This window comes from Enhydra lutris, unplaced genomic scaffold (genome assembly GCF_002288905.1).
Source record: "Enhydra lutris kenyoni isolate GAN:26980312 unplaced genomic scaffold, ASM228890v2 scaffoldscaffold5, whole genome shotgun sequence".
In the NCBI taxonomy this organism is placed as follows: Eukaryota; Metazoa; Chordata; class Mammalia; order Carnivora; family Mustelidae; genus Enhydra; species Enhydra lutris.
This window is the reverse complement of record NW_019154089.1, coordinates 39,618,246-39,640,288: the sequence shown is the minus strand read 5'-3', so window position 1 is coordinate 39,640,288 and position 22,043 is coordinate 39,618,246. Positions and strand designations below refer to the sequence as shown.

The 22,043-nt window shown below is 36.8% G+C and overlaps 1 protein-coding gene across 1 annotated transcript in view; it reads left to right on the top strand.

The window, feature by feature from the left end:
- LOC111141116 (NADH:ubiquinone oxidoreductase subunit S4) overlaps window positions 1-18,951 on the top strand; it is a 104,359-nt gene extending 85,408 nt beyond the window's left edge. The window contains exon 5 of the mRNA XM_022493458.1: window positions 18,734-18,951. Within this exon, the coding sequence (XP_022349166.1) occupies window positions 18,734-18,837 (104 nt within the window). The 3' untranslated portion in view covers window positions 18,838-18,951. The remainder of the gene's footprint in view (window positions 1-18,733) is intronic.
- The last annotated feature ends 3,092 nt before the right edge of the window (window positions 18,952-22,043 follow it).

Below are 22,043 nucleotides of genomic sequence, written 5' to 3'. Positions count from 1 at the left end.
CATACAGTTTTATTTCTTTACTTTCTAGCCCAATAACTTATTCATTATATACTCTAGAGGGAAAATTTGTTTTTGTTGATATCGTTGATTCTGTGTTGATGATAAACAAAAAAATCTGGCAAAAGTTGTCCATTTAGGAATATTAAATGTTTGCCTTTCAGTAGTGTCAAGAAACAGGTTAGGGAAAATCTGCCTTTAAAAAAAAAAAGATAGTTTGTATATTCAGGGACTGTTCTGAAAATGAGCAACCTACACCTTTCATCCCCTTTCTTCAGTTTCCTGTTTTCCTTATTTCTTTTTTTTTTAAAGATCTTATTTATTTATTTGACAGACAGAGATGACAAATAGGCAGAGAGGCAGGCAGAGAAAGAGGGGGAAGCAGGTTCCCTGCTGAGCAGAGAGCCCGATGCGGGGCTCGATCCCAGGACCCTGGGATCATGACCTGAGCCAAAGGCAGAGGCTTTAACCCACTGAGCCACCCAGGTGCCCCTGTTTTCCTTATTTCTAAACGGTTTTGAGAATCAGTACTATGAAGAACAAGATTTTCAGATTCATTTGCTTCCTAGAAATTTTTAATGCCTTCTAATTATATTTTGGTTTCAGGTAATGAGTATCATCATCACAAAGTTAACATTCATAAGACTAAGGTTTGAGTTTGTCGCTCTGCTAAATGCTTTTTTTTTTTTTTTTAAAAGATTTTATTTATTTATTTTGACAGAGAGAGAGATCACAAGTAGTCAGAGAGGCAGGCAGAGAGAGAGAGAGGAGGAAGCAGGCTCCCAGCTGAGCACAGAGCCCGTTGTTGCGGAGCTCAACCCCAGGCCCCTGGGATCATGACCTGAGCTGAAGGCAGAGCCATAACCCACTGAGCCACCCAGGCACCCTGCTAAATGCTTTTCATTTGTCCCATTTAATCCTCACTGCAACTCTGTGAAACAGAAACAATTATCATCCCATTTTGTAGATCAAAGAAACTGAGGTTTTAGAGACATTAATTAACATTAGTTAACAAGGTCATTATACTTGTAACTGAATGAACAAGTTTTATTTGAACACAGTTGTATTCTTTCATTTATGTATTGTCTATAACTGTTCTTCAGCTGCAATAGTAAAATTAAGTAATTGTAATAGAGACCATAAAAGCCCCCAAAGTCTAAAATATTTTCTATTTGGCCATTTACAGAATTTATTTACTAATTTATGGTCTAAACTATTATATAGAAATACACATATACACAGTCTTAAATATCAAGACCCTTCTGTGACATTTTTCTAAGTGCAAAATACTCTTTTTTTTTTTTTTTTTTAAACATCTTGAAGGGTCTGTGCTTAAGAGATAGATGTCTCAAAATTCAGAGTTCTTCACAAGGGCACCTGGCTGGCTCATTTGGTAGAGCATGCAACTCTTGATCTTGGGGCTGTGAATTCAAGCCCCACGTTGAGTGTGGAGGTTACTTAAAATCTAAACAGGGGTGCCTGGGTGGCTCAGTTGGTTAAAACACTGCCTTCAGCTCAGGTCATGATCCCATCCCAGAGTCCTGGGATGAGTCTTACATTAGGCTCCTGGCTTAGTGGGGAGCCTGCTTCTCCTTCCGACCCTCTACCCTCTCGTGTTGTTTCTTTCTCAAATAAATAAATAAAATCTTTTTAAAAAATCTAAACAATGACAAAAAGCAAAGCTCTTCACGATATAAACACATCACTAGGTCAGTCAGAAGACCTAGCTTTATGTGCCCCGACTCTTTGTCCTGCCTTATCCCCAGGCTTGTTGCATATTTTCTTCCATCTACAACTTTACTCACGCTGTTGTTCCTTTTCATCCTTAGTCCTACCAAGAACTACAACCTACCCCTTAGAATACAGTTTAAACATTAACTCTTTCCTGCACTCTTTTCTTATTCCCCTTTCCCACCTCCATCTCCCAGCCTTTACTGGATGTGCTTTCTCTTTTAATTTACGCAGTAATTTTTTCCTTTCTTACAGCTTTTACAGTACAGTTTTGTACTTTTTGTATTGCATTCCGTCAACACTATTGTTGCTGTCACTGGGGGCTAGGCTGTGGGGATCAGTAGTTAAATAAGGCATGTCCTTGTACTCAAACTAATATTTTATTCTTCCTACTGGATTATAAGCACCTACATGGAAAAAAACACCCAGTCCCACTCATCTTTTAATATACTTAATAAATATTTGGTGAGTTTGAACTGTACCTATAGTGATGTTATAAATTATTTTCCAAATCATGTTTTAAACTTTTTAAAAATCACTTTAAGTTAATTTTAATTGTTCTTTCAAAAGAACTGTTACTTCCCTGTATCTAGAAATCTGGAGAAAGAAAATTTATAGAATGATTAGCAATTTCTTCTATTTTAGTGTTCGTAAAATACAACCAATGGTTCTCTAATATGGAGCTTATCTTGAGTTTATTAACAGATAAACTTAAGAGGATTATTCCATAATGTTAGAGATGTTTTCCAAGGTGTAAGTTACTTGTTATAAACTTTTTTTTAAGGATACAGAGGCCTGGAAATTAATAAAACAAGACTAAGATCAATCACGTATTTCTTAACTGAGAAGACCCAAGTTCCTAGATTCTAAGTTCAATATTTTTTATATGATACTATGCTGCTAGTAGATCTTAAAAATTGATCATTATGATGTAGGAAATGGTTGGGGTTCAGAGCTACAGCCGAGAAAAGAACTCTTGAGATGTCTTTGGTATAAAAAAGTGGTTTTATTAAAGCATGGGGACAGGACCCTTGGGCAGAAAAAGCTGCACTCTGGTTGTGATGGGTGACTGATTATATAATTTCAAGTTGGGAGGGGGTTAGGGACAGCATAGGCCTCTAAGGAATTTTGGAAACAAGGTTTCCAGGATCCTGAGGGGGCTAGCTATTGTTAGGAAAAGGTCATTTATTACTGTTCGGTAATAGCTCAGTCCTGAGACACTTCCGATGTATTTCCATGGACCATATGCTTGAAGGGTGATTGCTGAGTATCTTGGAGGTTAGAGATAAAGTTTTCAAAGGAGTTTTTTTTAAATGTTAAGACTTACAGGATTGGGGGGGGTGTTGGGATAAGATTGCCATTTGCCTTTAGGGAAGTGTCAACATTGAGGCAGCTAAGCTCCTTAGGGAAAGTCACTCCTGCCTGTTTCAAGGACTTGGCAGTGGGCTGTAGGCGGTGAGGAAATTTTAAGTTTTTTCTTTTGCCTTTGTTTCCCACATGATTTAGGTCAGCACTATCCAATATGGTACCCACATATGACTATATAGCACTTGAAATGTGTCTGGTTCAAGTTGAAATGTGCTGTAAGTGTAGAATATACACTATTTCAAAGACTAGGTATAAAAATTACCTAAAGTTTCTGTATTGATTACATATCTAAGTGATAATATCTTGGATATATATTGGGCTAGGAAAATACGATTAAAATATTTCCTAGTCATTTTTTAAAGTGCCTCCTAGGAAATTTAAAATTATACTGGGGCACCTGCTGGTTCAGTTAGAAGTGTGTACAGCTGTTGATCTCGGGCTCGTGAGTTTGAGCACCACATACATTGGGTGTAGAGATTACTTATATAAATAAATAAACTTTAAAATAAATTTAAAGTTATTTTAAAGTTGTATGTAATTCACATTATTTTTCTATTGGACAGCACTGATCTATATAGTACTTAGCAATGCACAGAATATACATTCTGCATATTCTAAAGATTTCACTAATAAATATTCTACAATGAATGTAAGAAATAGGAAAACCTTATCCAACTTTGAAAACTTCACATTTTATGTATATATATATTTTTTTAAGATTTTGTTTATTTGACAGAGATCACAAGCAAGCAGAGAGGCACGCAGAGCCGGGGGTGGAAGTGGGGGGGGGGAGCAGTCTCCCTGCTGAGCAGAGGGTCCATGGGGCTCAATTCCAGGACCCCCCCCGAGACCATAACCAGAGCCAAAGGCAGGGGCTTAACCCACTGAGCCACCCAGGCGCCCCTACATTTTATATTTTTAAGAAATATAGTTCTTTTCTTTATTCTTACCCCGTATGAATCCAGGATAAGTAGAAACTCTTATGTTACATGTAATATAATAATGAAATAAAATAGCTAAAAGAGACCTAAATTATACCACAAGATCCCATTAATCACCCATTTTTCATTTCTTAACCATAAAAGGTATTGTGCAGGTTCATCTTTTTATATAAGAATTTTATGTAAGAATATATAATTTCTGAGACTAAAAGAAGTTCTCTTCCTCCTGCTATTAATAACTCCTGTAACTACCCTCCCTGCTTCTGTTTTGGTTAGGTCTCTCTTCTCACAGGATCTCACTACGGAGGACTGATTCTGTGAAACTAGGGAGTGGGAAAGAAGAAAAGATTGAATGGCCTCCCTGTGGCTTTTCCCCCTGCTCCCTACCTTCCACTCCCCCAAATCTTACTTCTCAACCTTCCCCAGCATACACACTAAGTAAAGAAGATATAAATACTCCTGTGTCTTTTGGCTTTAACCCCAGGGCCTCATCCTGAAGGTCTCTCTTTGAGCTCAGCAAATATTCCAGAGGAACTCTTCAAAGATAACCTTTCTTTGTAAAAAGAGAAAAGAGTATCTGGGGTTTTCTCTGAAATGTAGATGAACCTCACTTTAGTTCTTTGTGTACTGAAAAGACCCACCTTTCTCACCCATTGTGGCTTTTGTCTTTCTTAGTGTTTCATGATAGGGTTGAGGGCGGGGAGGAGAAGCTGCATCAACGGAGAAAGGAGGAGTAAGGTAGTTGTGGAAAAATGTCATGGTAGAAGGCTAGGATCTACTACCATTTACATGCTAATGAAAACTAGAAATGGCCTTTTCCCCGTTTGATCTGATTTGAAACTTTGTGACTTTCCTTTGGTAGGTCATTTTACCCCCTGTGTTTTTCTCATTGTTGTTAGCTGTAAAAACTCTTTGAAATTCTCAAAATAGAGGAGGGTTTCTTTCAGGAGTAGGGGGATAGAGGATAAACTGTGAAACTGCATTCTGTCCATAGTGGGTCTCTTGGGGAGGAAAACCTGCCTCTGAAGTACTAGAAGGTAGAAGCAGGGGAGGAAGCAGACAGGTCGAGCCCCGGATTCAGGAAAATAAGGAGGTAATTGGAGCTGCAGGATTTAGAATTATTCCAGAAGTAGACCCATCAGCAAAGTCTGGATTTCCACCTAACTTAAACCTTCTAATGAGGGTCTCAACCTCACATTCACTCATCTGTTAAGAAGACCCCTTGGTTTCAAAAGCTAAGAATCAGGATTCCTACGGATAAAAAATTTGTGTTAAAGGATTTATTTTATTCATGTGATAAAAAGGAACTAGGTAGATGTTATAACCAGTTCAAAGTAAAAGTCAAAACAGCACAAATACATGTGGAAAAAAGGAATGCAAATGGAGCAGATGGAGGTTTTGTGGGGGAGGGGCAGCTAATTAAATCAATACCAGTAGGACACAGGACATAATTTGCATATCTATCAGTCATACAACTTAAAAAGAAATAAAATAGCTGAAAGACAAGGAATTAAGCTGAAATCCGATAACCTGGAAGAGAAAAAGCATACTATATAGACAATGCAATTTTCTACTGATTTCTACTCTTCTCCTTTTGTGATTTAAAAAAAAAAAATCTCAAACATTATTTATGATCACAAAATATTGGGCTAATATTTGGCCTGAGTATGTATGTATTTAGGTATAGCAAGAATGAATAATTTGCAACTGTAGGAGAAGATAAATAATTTTCCCTTTAACTTTATTGGTCTTGGCTGAGACCCCTCTGACCCTTATAACTAAAAGATTAACAAAGAAAAACAAACCGAAGTTTAATAACATGTATACCTCCTATATACCCGGGGAAACTGGTAACTCCAAAATGGCCCTTGCCACCACATTAAGTACCATATCTAGCTGAAGAAAGATTTTGGGAGTGGGCACTGGGGAGAACTTTGGGAGGTTATAGGGCAAAGTACCATAAACAAGGGTATAAATGTTATGCAGATTTTAATTCCAAGGCTTCTCCATTGGTGAATTTCCAGAGTTTTAGTCATCCTCCACTTCCTAGTACTGAGTGGGAGACACCTTTACAAATGGAGATTTCCCTTATAAATGTAAATGTCCCTCAAAAAAAGGGCAATTTCTTCATTTTCAGAGATTTCCCTATGTTTACTGTTGTTTTTTGTTTTTGTTTTTCTTTAACTAACCAGCTCAAAATCCTTATGCCAAAAAGGCATTTTTGGGGGCAGAAGTCCTGCTGTTCTTTACCACGTAAGCTCTCTTAAGTTTGCTTTGCTGAAATTTTTCATAAGGACTTCTTCATGTATGTCTTCATGACCAATTACTTGCCACCAGACTTGTTCTGTGATGCCTATTAATTTGGGCAAATTTTTCCTCCCTTTCAAGGTCCCTAAAATATCCTAAGATCCTCCAAAAAAGGTTCCTTACCACCTTGGGGAACTTTGTAATTTGTTATCCTGGAGCCATGTCACTTTCCTGGAAGGATTTTGTCTACTTTTGTTCCTTAAAAGTGTCTGATTAAATAAGTACACTGTCAAATATGTCAATCTAGGTATGGCCTTTGTTGCATAACCACAGAAGAAGGACATATTGAACATGTACAAATAACTATATTGTCATGGATATAAGAATATTCAACAAGAGTTCCTGAATTCTGTAGTGGTCATGCAGGGAGACTAATACCATTTACAAATGATACACATTTTAGTTTACAAAACACTTGTCTACTAAATTGTAGATACTTTAGGAGAAAAGGGAAGGGACTTCCTTAAATGCCAAAAATTGAATATTGAAACAATATCAGAAGTACTCCGAACAGAAACTACATTCAGCCTTCATCAGTGCATTTAGTCCTATATAATTAATTCTTGTTTCACTGGATCATAAATTTATTTGCAGCTCAAGTAGAGTTCTGGAAATCCTGACTCAGTTCATTGGTATGGTCCTATAATTATTTATGCCATCAAAAGCCTATACCCAGGAATACCTAACAGTCCTTCTCCATGGAGCTCTGAAGGTGTCTTTCTTTGTTGAAGACAAAGTACTGTGGCCTGCAACTGATTTCGGGAGTTTTCAGGGTAGCATCAGAGTAAAATAAAAAAATTCTATCCCTAAGTGATTAAAGATTTAAGATGGCTGTAATGAACATTACTGGTAAATTTCAGAAATGAAATGTAAACATTCATAAAAAGAATGATGCAACTTAAAGTCATTCCAAAAATGTTATATACAGAATATCTGTAATCAGTATTAAAGCCTGGTTTCAAAGAAGACCATGAATGTCCATCTAACTTATAAAAATGGATGAATATTTACAGAGAAATAATAATAGTCCTGATATGTAATATACCCTGAATGTGACAAACACATAGTAAGAATATACCAGAAATAGGTCAAGAAAATAAGTAAAAAGATTCAGTAAGTCTGGGGAAGGTCCTAAAATTTGTATAGTAATAAAACTCCATTGATAAGTGATATGGACTCCCAATTTACATATACTGGCCTAGAAGATACGAGATCCAAACTACAGAAGATGCAACCAAGTTGATGTTTTTAAAGATAACTGAAATTATGTCTGATAACTTGTACTAAGCAGTACCAGGGCTCTCATAAATAAAACATGGACAGTGAGGGTAGTGAGAATCTGTACTTAGCACATAGCATAAATTTCTGGAATATTTATATTAATAACATTTTACTCATACAGATTTAACCTCAGGAGGGCTGAGTATCTCTTCTGACTTGATAACTCTTACAGTTATAACTCAGTAGTACTGTGTCAAATAAACTAATTATTTTCGGTATCTCTCTTTCCACGAGGTTGAAAGAATACATCCTTGTGATAGTCCAGAGGCCTTCTGAGGAACCTTGAAAATAGTTTTAGGTACAAAGGTAATCTGAATCGTTCATTTTACATTTAGGCTATTATTTTGGGGAGGCATAAATTTTAAAAATGTGAGTAGATTTGCACACTTAGGATAGGAATAGGATACTGAGACAAACAGTACTTGACTGCTCATTTCAAAGGGATGATAAAACTTACAAACATAAAAGGTAACATGACTGTAAAGATCCTGAGCTCTTATGGAAGTCATTAAAGACTTTATCATCATAAGGTTAGGAAGTCATAAGGAAGTCGTCATATAAGGTTATTCTGGTAAGCCACAGAAACTTTGAAATCTAGGCAGATTAGACAAAAAGAATAACCCTTCATGTTGTAGGTAGAGGCAGTAAATAGTGAACTAATGAAATAAGCCCACTTATACTGAGCAAGCTTTGCTAAGATTTTAATACTTTTCATAGCTCTTCATACTTTTTAGACATACTGTAAGGGAAATAAAATATATAACTTTCAGTATCCATTCAGGTTTTTTTCCTTCACCATTCTCTTTCTCATTTTGAATATTTACTTTAGGACCTAACTGGGGTGACCCAACCCAATAGGGTGGTGGCTGCAGTGTGGGAGGTGTAAGAATTCACCCAAGGCAGAACAAATGGTGGGCAAGATACCAAAGACTGGGACAAAGGGGTGGTGAGGGACCACAGTTACTGAACAGGGTGAGGGAGTGTGGAATTTTCCCTTTTTCGGTAGTATTTGGAACTGTGCTGGGTTGTAATTGGTCAGTTAGGGCTTATGGCTGTTTCCAGGTGTGTGTGTGTCGGTTCGTGAGCCTATTTGCATTCAGCTTGGTGGTTCACTGTGGGCCCCTTTGCCTTGATCAAGTTTCCATTGTTCACGTTGGTTGCCTGAAAGAGACCTCTATGCTAACTATTCTCTTTTTCCGTTGGTAAACAGAAACACATCTCATTACCTTGCGTACGAAGTTCTACCTCACTGCCACTATTGCTCCTAGGAGAATTTCATATTTATTAAATCTTTTAACCAAAGTTAACTCTGATTTCATAGAGAAAACCGATCATTGAAAACTGTTACACACTAATATTTAAGTAAACTAGCAAAACTTCAACCACGTGCACTCTTTATAAACTTCTCCAAGTGGCAAAAATGAGTATGTCCATTAAACCCAAAGATACGACCTCTCTATACCGTATAAAAAAAAGAAGCAAAAATACATAAACTTAGGGCACCTGGGTGGCTCAGTGGGTTAAAGCCTCTGCCTTCGGCTCGGGTCATAATCTCAGGGTCCTGGGATCGAGGCCCTATCGGGCTCTCTGCTCAGCAGGGAGCCTGCTTCCTCCTCTCTCTCTCTCTGCCTGCCTGTGTACCTGTGATCTCTGTCAAATAAATAAATAAAATCTTTAAAAAAAATACATAAACTTAAATTTTGCTTAGTAATCAGTAGTTTAGTATTCTTAGAAATACTCTAAGTATCTAATAAATATCCATTAATATCATCTAAGGTTGTAAGTTAACCCAAAGTCTTGGAAATTAATTTTCAAAGTGACATACTACAAAACTTAGTTACTATTAAAATTACCAGAATGAAGAATCATTTTGGATAAATACAAATTTATATTTTTTAGGATTATAAACATTAAACAGAAGTAATACTAGCTTATTTGATCAGTAAACTTACTAAGTTTAGAAAGAAAGAAAGATCTGTGCTTGGTATATTTAACACTAATAAACTAAAGAAAATATAGCTGCTTTTATTAAATCAAAATTATTAAATTTGTCTTGTTTGCCAAAGATCACCTATATTTTTGAAAGTTTTATGTATTATTTGAGTGAAAGAGAGTGTGTGCACATGTGCAATGGAGGAGGAGCAGAGGGGTGGTGCTGAGCGCAGATCCTGATGCAGGGCTCAGTCCCACAACCCTGAGATTTCAGCCTGAGGTGAAACCGAGAGTAGGATGCCCAACCAACTGCTCCACCCAAGCACCCCATAGGTTACCTATATCTATATATATATTTTAAAGTTTTTGTTTATTCATTTACATAATCTATGTACTCCATGTGGGGCTTGAACTCACAACCCTGAGACTGAAGGTTGTAATCTCTTCTAAGTCGGCCACGTGCCCAAGATTTACCTGTGTTTTTTGTTATTTGAATTTGAATTCTGAAATGTTCCTTAGGTCTTTAATTCCTTAATAATGCTTTTTTTTTTTTGAGTACGTGAGTCCCAGCAGGGGAGGGAGTGGGGTGGGTAGAAGGAGAGCTAGAGAATCTCAAGCAGACTCCCCACTGAGCCTAGAGCCCACTGGAGCTCAGTCTTAGGACCCTGAGATCATGACCTGAGCTAGAATTAAGAGTCAGATGCCTAACTGACTGAGCCACCCAGGCACCCCGAGAATACTTTCTTTAACTCTAGCACATTAAGACTATTTAGAAGTTGAATTTCCTTGTTTTCTAAGAATTTTAGGAATTCTTATACAAGCACTTATTTTTTCTAGAAGCCAATCAAAACAGAGCCTCTTTAAAAGATTTTACTATCGAATTCATTAATGACATGTAGAGGTAGGAAAACATTACTCATTACATATATAATGAGAAGTAAAGACACTTCTGAATTAACAGACATGTAAACAGACCAGTATCACACAGTTTATAACTTCAGTTCTAAAATTTCAGTCATGGGTTAACAGTTAACACAGAATTATGAAGTTGACTGGTGTATACTGAAGAGCTGTTCTCCTCTCATTGAATACAAATTTTTCATTTGTTTAAACTCAAATGGACCGCAAAGACCAAAAGACTAGATTTTTCTATCTTTTCATCCTGTTTAGAGAATCGATCTCTAAAACCAATTCCCAAACTTAACAGAGAACAAAGTTAAAATTAGAAAAACAGGGAGTCAGCAAAATTCTCTTGTATTTGCCTCTTGGGGCCGAGAAAAGACATACCTGAGCTTAAAATAAGGTGCACCACTTTTGGTAAAGAAGTTTGCCAGGCTTTGGTTGGTGAATCTGTTAGATGTCTCAGTGGGACTTCCAAAATTGTGAAAAGAGTTTTTTCTGGAAAAGATAAAATCATGACTCCAATAGATATAGATTAATACATTTTTAAGAATTTAGTTTACTCTGGGGCGCCTGGGTGGCTCAGTGGGTTAAAGCCTCTGCCTTCGACTCAGGTTATGATTCCAGGGTCCTGGGATCTAACCCTGCATCGGTCTTTCTGCTTTGCAGGGAGCCTGCTTCCTTCTCTCTCTCTCTGCCTGCCTCTCTGCCTACCTGTGATCTCTGTCTGTCGAATAAATAAATAAAATCTTAAAAAAAAAAATTTAGTTTACTCATAAAATGAGGAAACCAAGCAGATGTTATAACCAGTTCAAAGGAAAAGTCAGTAAGTCACAAATTTATATGGAGTAAAAGAGTGTTGAGATGAATTACAAATGGAGATAAAACTGGTGTTTTTTCCAGAGGGGGTGGGAAGAGTCACCAGGCAGGACAGAGTTTATGTATCTGTTACAATTGGTTCTTATTATTCATAGTAGTTATGATCTCTAAGGTCACCAAAAACACTAAAGAGTACTGAAGTATTGCTCCTAAGAAATATACAAAGTTAGATTCTTACGAGACTCTGATCACAAAATTTTATCAATACATACATAACCTTTTTAAAATGTGTTTCTGGGGGCGTCTGGGTGGCTCATTGGTTAAGCCTTCAGCTCAAGTCATGATCTCAGGATCTGCTCATCAGGGAGCCTGCTTCCCCCTCTCTCTCGCTGCCTGCCTCCCTGCCTACTTGTGATCTCTGTCAAATAAATAAAAATTTTAAAAAATTTTTAAAAAATGTGATTGTGTTCAAATGTTAAAAAACACCTTATTTAAATATGTATTGTTGATTCATGAACATTGAACTCATAGCCAGCAGCACCATAACTTAAGCCTGAATGAAACTTATCTAACATATATATATTGGTACATCCGAGCTTTCTTGCCCTTAAGAACACTAGTAAGCACTACATCTGTCGGGCCATTTTAAACAGCAAATTCATCAACAAGAAGCACAAAAATGCCACTGTAAATAGACCACAAAAAGTACACTTGTTTACAGTATGAGATCTGAAACAAGGCACAGAGCATTACCTTGCTTGACCTCATCTGGGACCATGTATGTACACTGAGTGACTCAAATTTTCATTGCTGTGTGTGTGTCGCTAATGACCATGGAAGCATTGTGAATATTGATTTGGGGGTTACAAGTAAATTTTAGTGAACAAATTCACAAGTACAGAATCCGCAAATTACGAGGACTGTTTGAATCTATATTTTACAGGGTTTCGAAATAAAGACAATGATCAGAGAGCTGAGATCTGGTGTGCTGTAGACACTGCATAGTTTTCTGACAGCTTTTTTCTTCATCATTCCCTCTTCCTCGTCCCCAGTCCAAGGTACTAGTTGTCTTTGTGGCCAGGGAAACGTTTAGCTTGACTCCTGAACTGCTGAGCTGAGACTCCTGAGAGACAGAGATAGACATGTTGGGTGGGGAGAGGTATTTAGATTCCCAGTTGGAGGTTTGAAATAATTTATCTCATGGAGATAAGGTTATACATGGTGGTTTAGTGTATTCCTAGTGTATTGTGGGTTAAGTGGGGTTTAGAAATCCCTATGCACGGACCACACCCAAACCAATTACATCAAAATCTCTGAGAATGATTTTTGGACATTTACCACTGTTGTATAGTCTCTTTCTCTAGAAAAAAATGTGTTCTCAATTTCTAATGACTGATTTTCACATGTACTTTTGGAACACAAACCAGTTTATTTTGTGGCAAATTCTGAATAATGTGGTTCCAATTACTGCTTTGGAAATAAAAAATATTGTATAGCAACTATATTATTATTTGAATAGATAAAATTTAAGGGGGCCATTGACTATTACATCAAAGGTTGGATTTTTTTTTTGAGGTGTTGCAGCTGTGGCAGGTATGGGGTGTTACTAATCTAATAAATATTTCGGGTGCCTCACATTTTCACCTTATTTGCTTGTTTAAATAATTTTATATAATTTTCGTGGAAAGAACTGCTTTGCCAATGTATCCCAGCCCGTTACTTCTCCATAGTATTTTCTAAAAGAAGATCTAAGATACTTTCAAATTAATCTGAACCTCCTCCCATGCCAAATAATTAGGTACTTGGGAATTTCAAAGTAGAGGGACTTCTAAAATGAAATTCCTCAAAGACTGTCATAACTCCCCAACCCCCCCCCCCCCCTTAAATTATATTTTAAAAGTTTATGCTTTGCTTTTACCCAGGCATAATATAGGTACATGGCCTGGTGAAAACCCTTGAAACCCTCCAAGTTTCCACATACCTTGCTTTGGCTTCCCAAAGTCTTTTCTATTCTGATCCTGTGCCTCTATTAGCAGTGACTGCCAGTTATGTCAGTTTATGCCAAATTATGCAGTACTTCTCGCTTTGTACACAGATGGACAGTAGAAAAAACCATTAAACTATTCACTTCTGAACTAATGTCTGGGTTTGAGATTCGATTATTACAGGAGAAAGACATTTTATAGGACTTGAACCAGGGTTACTAGAGGTAACATTACACAAGCAATAAAACCACTGATGAACATTTCTCTATTTTTGCATTACTGAACCATAAATAAAATGGTTCTGTAAATAAAAGTGAATGGAATTAATTTTCTGTCTCATACATAGAATTCACAAGTTAATTGTCATGATCTGGTTTTGTTCACAAGCCTTTTGTGGATGTTTTTTGGTCTTTGATTTTTGGGTTCATTTTTTTGGGCACATTTGAAAGATTACACCAAACATTCATATCTTAGGAAGTAGAATATCTCAACCACAGTCTGGAGATCAACAAAATAAATGGGCACCTTTCCAAAAAAGAAATTGAGCATGAGATATTACAGGTCACATTTTAAGTTTACCACAGTATTTGCCAGAGGTACTTCTCTGATACTAGGGCTTAAAGATCAAAATATCTTTGTGAAAGCATTCCAGTGTGTGTAACAGCAAAGGGAGTCAGCTTCTCATCATTTAGGTGCTGGTGGTTGGATTTGTGGTTAATCCGTGCCATATGGCTGCTCTCCTCAGTGGGAAGTGACAGCAGCCCTAGGAGCTTACTCCATCCCTGGGGCAGCTGCTGTGGACTCAGTTGCTTTGATCTTCTTCTGTTACACAGCTGGGAAGAGTGAAGGCTGGTTTTCAGTGTCCTAATAGAACAACACATCGGGACCACTGTCATAGACTATACCTTGATTTTGTAAAGCATTCTTCAGAGAATGCAAGTGTTTTCACTCCATGATCTGATTCAGAAACTTAAGTTTGAGGTTTTTTTTTTTAAAGTTAGTGATGAAAAGAAAATTCGTACAGAAACTTTAACATTTCACAAATAAAATTCCATTCTTAAGTTTTTGCATTCTATTTCTTGCAAGTTACGTTAGGTTCTTTCTTTTTAAGAACAACTTTCCCTAAGCACAAGTCATGTAACTTATCCATTAAGTACGCATGTTTAATGTCCTTTTAAGTATTGTTCTTCTTATGGTTATTTTGTCTTTTTAGCTAAAGCTCATTGCTTGCTCCAGTAGCCTTTATATTGCCACAGTACTACAAAAAAATAACTTGGGAAAGATTGTGGTATGAAGAATCGTTTATCCATGCATTGTAAGGTAAACACTTTAGAGAAGGATGCTTAGAAACATGGTCAGATTCTTAATAGAGTTCCTAGTCAAGAGAGCAAATGTTCATCCTAGCATCAGTCTCACATAGTAGAAAAGTTTTCTCAGCGATGGAGAGAAAATCCAAAAGGAGATTTATGTAGACTCTGAGTTGAGTTTCAGTCTCTTGTGAGTTCTCATTAGACTTCCTCATACCCCTTTCCTTTTACTTAGAATTAGCATATTTTTTGCTTATGCAGCTTTGGGAACAAAGTTGTTTCCCACAGAAAAATGTGAGGAAAAGAGATTTTTTCCCCCTATACATCCTTACAATCATGGGTGGCTGTGGTAGAGCAATAATATAGAAATGGATACTGTTAGCAAGTGCTGGTTTCTTCCTTGTGTGTTTTTGTTTTCCCAAGGTGCCTTGCCCATCCACATTCCAGTCCCTATAATGATACTTCTATTTATTGTTGTTATCACCATCAATGGAACTATAATCTGGCTCATGATTCCCAAGAGCCAGGTCACTCCTTTGTTACCAGGAGAAAACCCAAACCAGTTGTTCTTTTATGTGTACAAAATCCCAGTCTTCTCACATTGCAGTGACCCTGACAGCATTTTGAGACTCCATCAACAAAACTAACAGAGCTATGTCTACATTCTGACATAATTTTTTTTTTCTCCCTGGTGACCGAAAAACATTAATGACACAAATGAGACAGTGATTATCAGTATGTGTTCGTGTATAATACCAATTCCTAAATATGTCCAAGTACTTTCTCATTTCTTCTTCAGTTCCTCTGATAATGGCTTTTATCGGACTGGAGAGTGTGTGTTGGGAAGGAAGCAGGGGTAGAGAGGGAACATAGCTTCTCTGACCCATCATTTGGCGAGAAGAGTTCATGGAGGCGTGGGATAACTTGCCAACAATCATTGTAACTAGACAAAGAACCTACTACACTAGAAACCTTTCCTTTCTCCACAAGTGGGGTGGGGGGTGGATGGACATATGGCAGATATAGACTTACTTTCCAGACTTTCTTGGAATAGTCTTTTCAATACATTTATAAAAATAAAGGGTGGGGGGAGTTACAAAATCACAAAGATTGAAAGAAGTTGGGTGAAATAGATAAAAACTGCAGTTACAAAATGCTTTTAAAGAAATGCAGTTTTATTTATGAGGTGGTTAGGTACATAGCTTTAAAGTCAACCTCGGTTAAAAACCCTGACTTTGCCACTCTGCCATGTGGCTTTAGACTGCTTATTTATCTTCTCTGTGCTTTATTTTTCCTAAATAATTAAATATAATATTGGGGCATATATAATGCCTACTTCATAAGCCAAGCAACCTATGATCTCAGTTTTAAAATTCTATAAAAATACATGTAAAGCACTTAGCAGAGGACTTAGAACATGCCTCAAACGCTTTTCTCAGACATCCACATGGCTCACTCTGATCTCATGCAAATCTTCAGGCAAATGTGACCTTCTCAAGAAGCGAGGTCTTCCCTGTGTGCCCTCTCTAAAATGTTTTTCTTTAGTTCTCATTAGCATAAAATATGTATTTAATCATAGGTATTACTGTATTAGCACCTAATAATACCATGCATTTACTTACCAGTTTCTCTTCTGCTAACCTGAAGAAATTTGGGATTTATTCACTGCTATATCTCTGGTTTCTCAACAGTCCTTCACACAGAATATGTAATCAATAATATTTATTAAATGAATAGTAAATGCTCAGTAAATATTGCTGTACCTCCTTTATTGAATTATTTTTTATAATTAACAGCATCATTTGCAGGTTAATGTAGGAAGTGCTTGAAAAGTTTATAATGTTAGGGGGCGCCTGGGTGGCTCAGTGGGTTAAGCCGCTGCCTTCGGCTCAGGTCATGATCTCAGAGTCCTGGGATCGAGCCCCGCATCGGGCTCTCTGCTCTCTAGGGGAGCCTGCTTCCTCCTCTCTCTCTGCCTCCCTCTCTGCCTGCTTGTGATCTCTCTGTCAAATAAATAAATAAAGTCTTAAAAAAAAAAAAAAAGAATTTATTAAAAAAAAAAAAAAAAGAAAAGTTTATAATGTTAAAGTTACCATGTTCAGTTCACGGTATTAGTTTGCTTACCAGAATTCCTTTCTGTGGTAAATTCAAAATTACTGTGTTTCAGTGTGATGGCAATTTTATTTACATTAATGCTTCACTTCATATAGAAGATGTGTTACTAGACAGTTACAAATCAGATTTGAGACAGAAAGAATATCTTACTTAAGCTGTAAACCACAAGAGACAGTATTAATTAAGGCAGAGGCTCCAGAATCAGATTCTTTGTTTAAATCCTGAGTCTGTCCTTTCCTAGGTGAGTGAGCTTGTGCTAGTTACCTAATCACTGTGCCTCAGTTTCCTCAGTTACATAAAGGAAATATTAATTCATATAAAAGTTTTAGAAAAGTACGTTTTTCATGGAACTCAATAAATGATTGTTAAGTGTCATGTGTTTTCTAAGCAATTCACATGAACAAGTTTGTTTAATCCTCCTGACAACTTATGAAGTAGGTACCATTCTTAGGCCAGTTAGTAACATTTTTGAAATGCAAATAGTCACTTGTTAATGTACTTACAAGTTCAGGTCCTCTTAAAGTAAGACCTAGCTTTCTGGGTTTTTTTCTGTTTTAATGGATTAGAAAGTACTCAAAACTTTACTCTGTGAAAGTAAGGTTATGTTTAAGCAAGTAAATTGAATCAATATTTTCGCTCCTGGATTCTGATGTTTTGTTTGTATTTTTAAACGATTTGTTTCATTTGCTTTCCTGCTTCTCAGTTTCCTTATAGCACATGGACTTTCTTTGAAGATGGAGTTCTAGCAATGGAATTATTAATTATTTCCTCTTTTGAACACTAAAATAAGCAGTAGTAGCAGTATACTTTGATGACTTGATTTTTACAGGCTTCACTTTTGTGGCAAAATTACATTCTAAGGGGCTACTGAAACATAAGCTTTTGTGGCAGCAAATATTATACCCATCAAGAGGCACTAGAACTCCTAACAACTCACAAGATCAAAAAGTTTACTTAATGAGACATATAATAGTTCAGACATTTTATACATGACTGCATGATTCAGCAGCCATGGATCAAATGTTTCAAGATTAATTATTTGAAGAAAGTCCTCAGAATGATAAATTATAGGGATAGAAAATGAATCCTATGAAGAAAAGTGAAAGTTATAGAGGTTGCTTGGACTAGAAACAGAACAATGACTTAATTAGATCTTCAAGAAGGAGGATGTTCAAGGGTTGTTCTCCGTACCTTGAACTAAGGAACTGGACTTAAAGCAGAAGACGTGGCCATGAATAAATCCAATTTTCAAAATTACAAAACACTAAGAAGGGCTTTGGAGAGAAGATACAAAGACTCTCAGAAGCAGACAGTTCACGCCGCCACTAGTTCTCACCCCTCTATGCATAAAAATCTCCTAGATCAGTAGTTAAAGTACAGATTGCCAAGCTCCTGCCAGAAATTAGCAATTAAACTTTGGTCAGACCAAAGAATCTGCATTGTTATCTACTACTTTCATGGGATTCTAAATAGATAGCCCTTTAAGCAAATGCTGAAAAGGTTTTTTAATTTAATCAGTGGCCTGTCAAAGCCCAGAGAGCTGAACCAAATAATCTTTAGGTCTACTCCGACTCTGTCATTTATACAGGTAACTGTGTACATAGATATGTTCACATAAACATGTATGCTTTTCTGTATTGCTTTGAGTGAGATCCCAAATTGTTGTGAAGGCATGAGCTTTTAGGAAACAGGTTATACTGCTCAGTGTTCCCACTGCAGTTATTAAAGAAGACACATATTAAACCACATAGAGAAATAGAAAATTTTACATGAATATGTAACCATCAGTAATTGAATAAGAAATATTGAGCAAGGAGAAGTCACATCATGGGTTACACTTTGGAGATCAGTAAATCATCTTCAGGCAATATTTTGGGCTGCCTTGTCACAAAGGATTATAAGGGAAAATATTACTAAGTATTTATATTTCGATGTGCTGATATGTACTCCTCATGATAAATGAACATTAAATTTATGAAAGCTTCTGCTTGCTGTGCTCTTGAGGTATCCTCTTTAATTCTGTTTCTGTGGGTTTGTTTTTGTTTTCTAGGGTGGAGCTATGACATTGAAGAGAGGAAGGTTCCAAAACCCAAGTCCAAGTCTTATGGTGCAAATTTTTCTTGGAACAAAAGAACAAGAGTATCCACAAAATAGGTTGGCACTGACTATATCTCTGTGCTTGACTGTGAATAAAGTCAGCTGTGCAGTATTTATAGTCTATGTATAATACATCTCAATCTCCTAATAAATTTGACCTTTAACCACAAATCTACACTTTGTGGTGCCTATTTTAAATGTATTTTGATGTCTCAAAGTGAACATGTTTCAGTTTCCTGTTTACAGAGATTGGAGGTGATCATACCTCTAGGAAATATCAGTACTTAAAATTTATTAAAAGGAATGCTTGAAATCAGCTGCAACATTGAAGTTTTATACTTGGTTCTTTATAGCCATTCTCAAGTTAATAGTTTTTATGAATTACCAGCCGTCATTATTATAATGCTGTCTTAGAATTTCTGTTTTATCTGAGGTTAGAGAAATTCAAGATTGCAATGCAATCTAATAAACCCAAATCTCTTTATTATTGAGGTTTTCTTAATTTTGGGAGGGTTGCAGAGGACAAGAGAGAGAGAGAATCTTAAGCAAGCTTCACACCCAGCCCAACTTGGGGCTCAGTCTCACAACCCTGAGATCATGACCTGAGCTGAAATCAAGAGTCAGATGCTTAACTAATTGAGTCACCCAGGCGCCTCTGAGGTTCTCTTCTTTAATTAGAACCTTATATTCTCTGAGTTTGAGTCTGAATCTGAATGAATTGTGTTCCATACTAAACTCTGCCCAGAAATTCACATTCATGATCATGGATGGTTCAGATGAAGATTTTATATTCTTATGAATTGAAAGACTCCAAGAAAATAATCGGTTCATTATTAGAGATCTTTTTTTTTTTTTTTTTAATTTATTTGACAGACAGAGATCACAAGTAGACAGAGAGGCAGGCAGAGAGAGAGAGGGAAGCAGGCTCCCTGCTGAGCAGAGAGCCCGATGTGGGACTCGATCCCAGGACCCTGAGATCATGACCTGAGCCGAAGGCAGCGGCTTAACCCACTGAGCCACCCAGGCGCCCTAGAGATCTTTTTATAGTCACTGTTGTTTTTGTAAAATAGACATAGGTACATGTTCTTGTTATGTCTTAATCACTTAGGTCATCCAGTATGAGTTATCAAGCACATACTCCTGGTCAGCCTCTTCAGTAATCATTCTGTATGCTAATCTTCATCATAATTCTGTTAGGTAGGCACTATTATTCCCCCATTTTGCAGAGGCATAAATCAAGACTTAATAGGACTAAATAACCTCAAAATCACACAGATCCTAAGTGTCAAAGCTGGTACTTGAACCCCTATCTGTCTTCACATCCCATACTTTTAATTACTTTAGTTATAGAAAGATAGGATTGATGGCAGATGGTTTCTCTGAATTGCTAATAAATTCTTTGTTACAAAAGTTATATACTAATTATGTACTTTCTCACAATTATATTTCATAAAAACACTAATAGCACATTGACGTAGTGCAACAAAGAAAACACATCAGAGTATAAATTTGTATAATACTGTTTTGAAGAGCAAGCTCTTCTCAAAAATATTAACTATGTATTCCATTCAATTCTAAAAATCCTCATCCTGACAAATCATAGATATACACAGTGGTGAATGTAAAAAGATATTACAGAGGGGTTTCTAATAGCTGATAAGTTGAGACTATCTAAATGTTTATTAAAGGAGGAATGGAGTTAAATGGAGTATTACATAGCTATTATAGAGAACAGGAAATATCTGTGAGTGGTTTGGAACAATGTTCAATATATACTGCTAAGTAGAAAAATACAGGAATAGTAGATAACATCTGGGGGTGAGGTGTGGCAGCAGGTGTTTAATCCATATGTGCACCTAGAATATTTTGGGCAAGATATGTAAGAAACTAGTAAGATGATTTTACCACTGATTGTGGGGGGAGGAGAATCTTGGATCTTTCAACTTTTTTATTTTTAAAAATTTTATTTATTTATTTGACAGAGAGCCCAAGCAGGGGAGTCACAGGGAGCCTGATGCAGGGCTTGATCCCAGGACCCTGGGATGCTCAACCACCTAAGCCACCCACGCACACCTTTCAACTTTTTTTTTTAAGATTTTATTTATTTGAGAGTGTGAGGGGACGGAGTTGGGGGAGAGGGCTGGAAAGGGGGAGGGGCAGAGGGAGAGGAAGAAGTGGACTCTCCACTGAGCAGGGAGTCTGACCCGGGTCTTGATGGCAGAACCCTGAGATCAGGACCTGAGTAGGAAGCAGGCACTTCACCAGCTAAGCCACCCAGGTACCCTGGGTCTTTCAACTTTTAATACAGTGTTTGAATATATTACTATAAGGGTGTATTATCTGTGTAATCGAATATACATAACTATAAAATCTATACACAATTTATATCTTGCTTGAAATTATACATACTACTTTTTAAATTACTACTTTATTAGAATTTTATTTCAAATAAACTGCAAAATGTTAAAATACAGCTATTAAGAAATTCCACAGATACTTCAGTGGTGTAAGTTTAAATTTCACTTAAAAGAAACCTGTTTGGGGTGCCTGGGTGGCTCAGAGGGTTAAGTCTCTGCCTTCAGCTCAGGTCATGATCTCAGGGTCCTGGGATCGAGTCCCACATCGGGCTCTCTGCTCAGCAGGGAGCCTGCTCCCCGCCCTTTCTCTGCCTGCCTCTCTGCCTACGTATGATCTCTCTCTGTCAAATAAATAAAATATTTTTAAAAAAAGAAGAAAAAAAAAACCTGTTTGTATCACATACAGTAAGGCAACACGAGCAAGTTTTCTTCCAAAAGAGACTTAGTGTTTCACCTTCACTTTGGTTTGTAATACAACATAGCACTCTTTGTGTTATGCTGGTAGAACTAGCTTCCTAGGCAACCTCATGTATTGGCTGAAAAAGTCAGTATTGTTCTTTTGTACTATCTGGTCCTAATTTGCATAATAAATCAGTGCACCTCTGTTTCTGGGTTGTTTCCATCTTTCTCATTACTCTATAGGTGCTGCCAATGGAGTGACTTTTATGTTCATATTTAGTATAATTTCTAATTAATTTCTGTAAGACTAGCATCATTTGTTGTTTTTGAAATTTTTTCCTTTTGGGGTAAGTATGACAAATCTGAAAAGAAAGAATAACCTAGATGTCTCTTATTTTTATAACCTATGTTTTAATGCTAAGGGATCCTGTATGTAAAAGACAATTACCAAAACACAGTCTACAAGTAGACTAAAGTGTACTGTCAACACAAATTTGTTTTACTTTT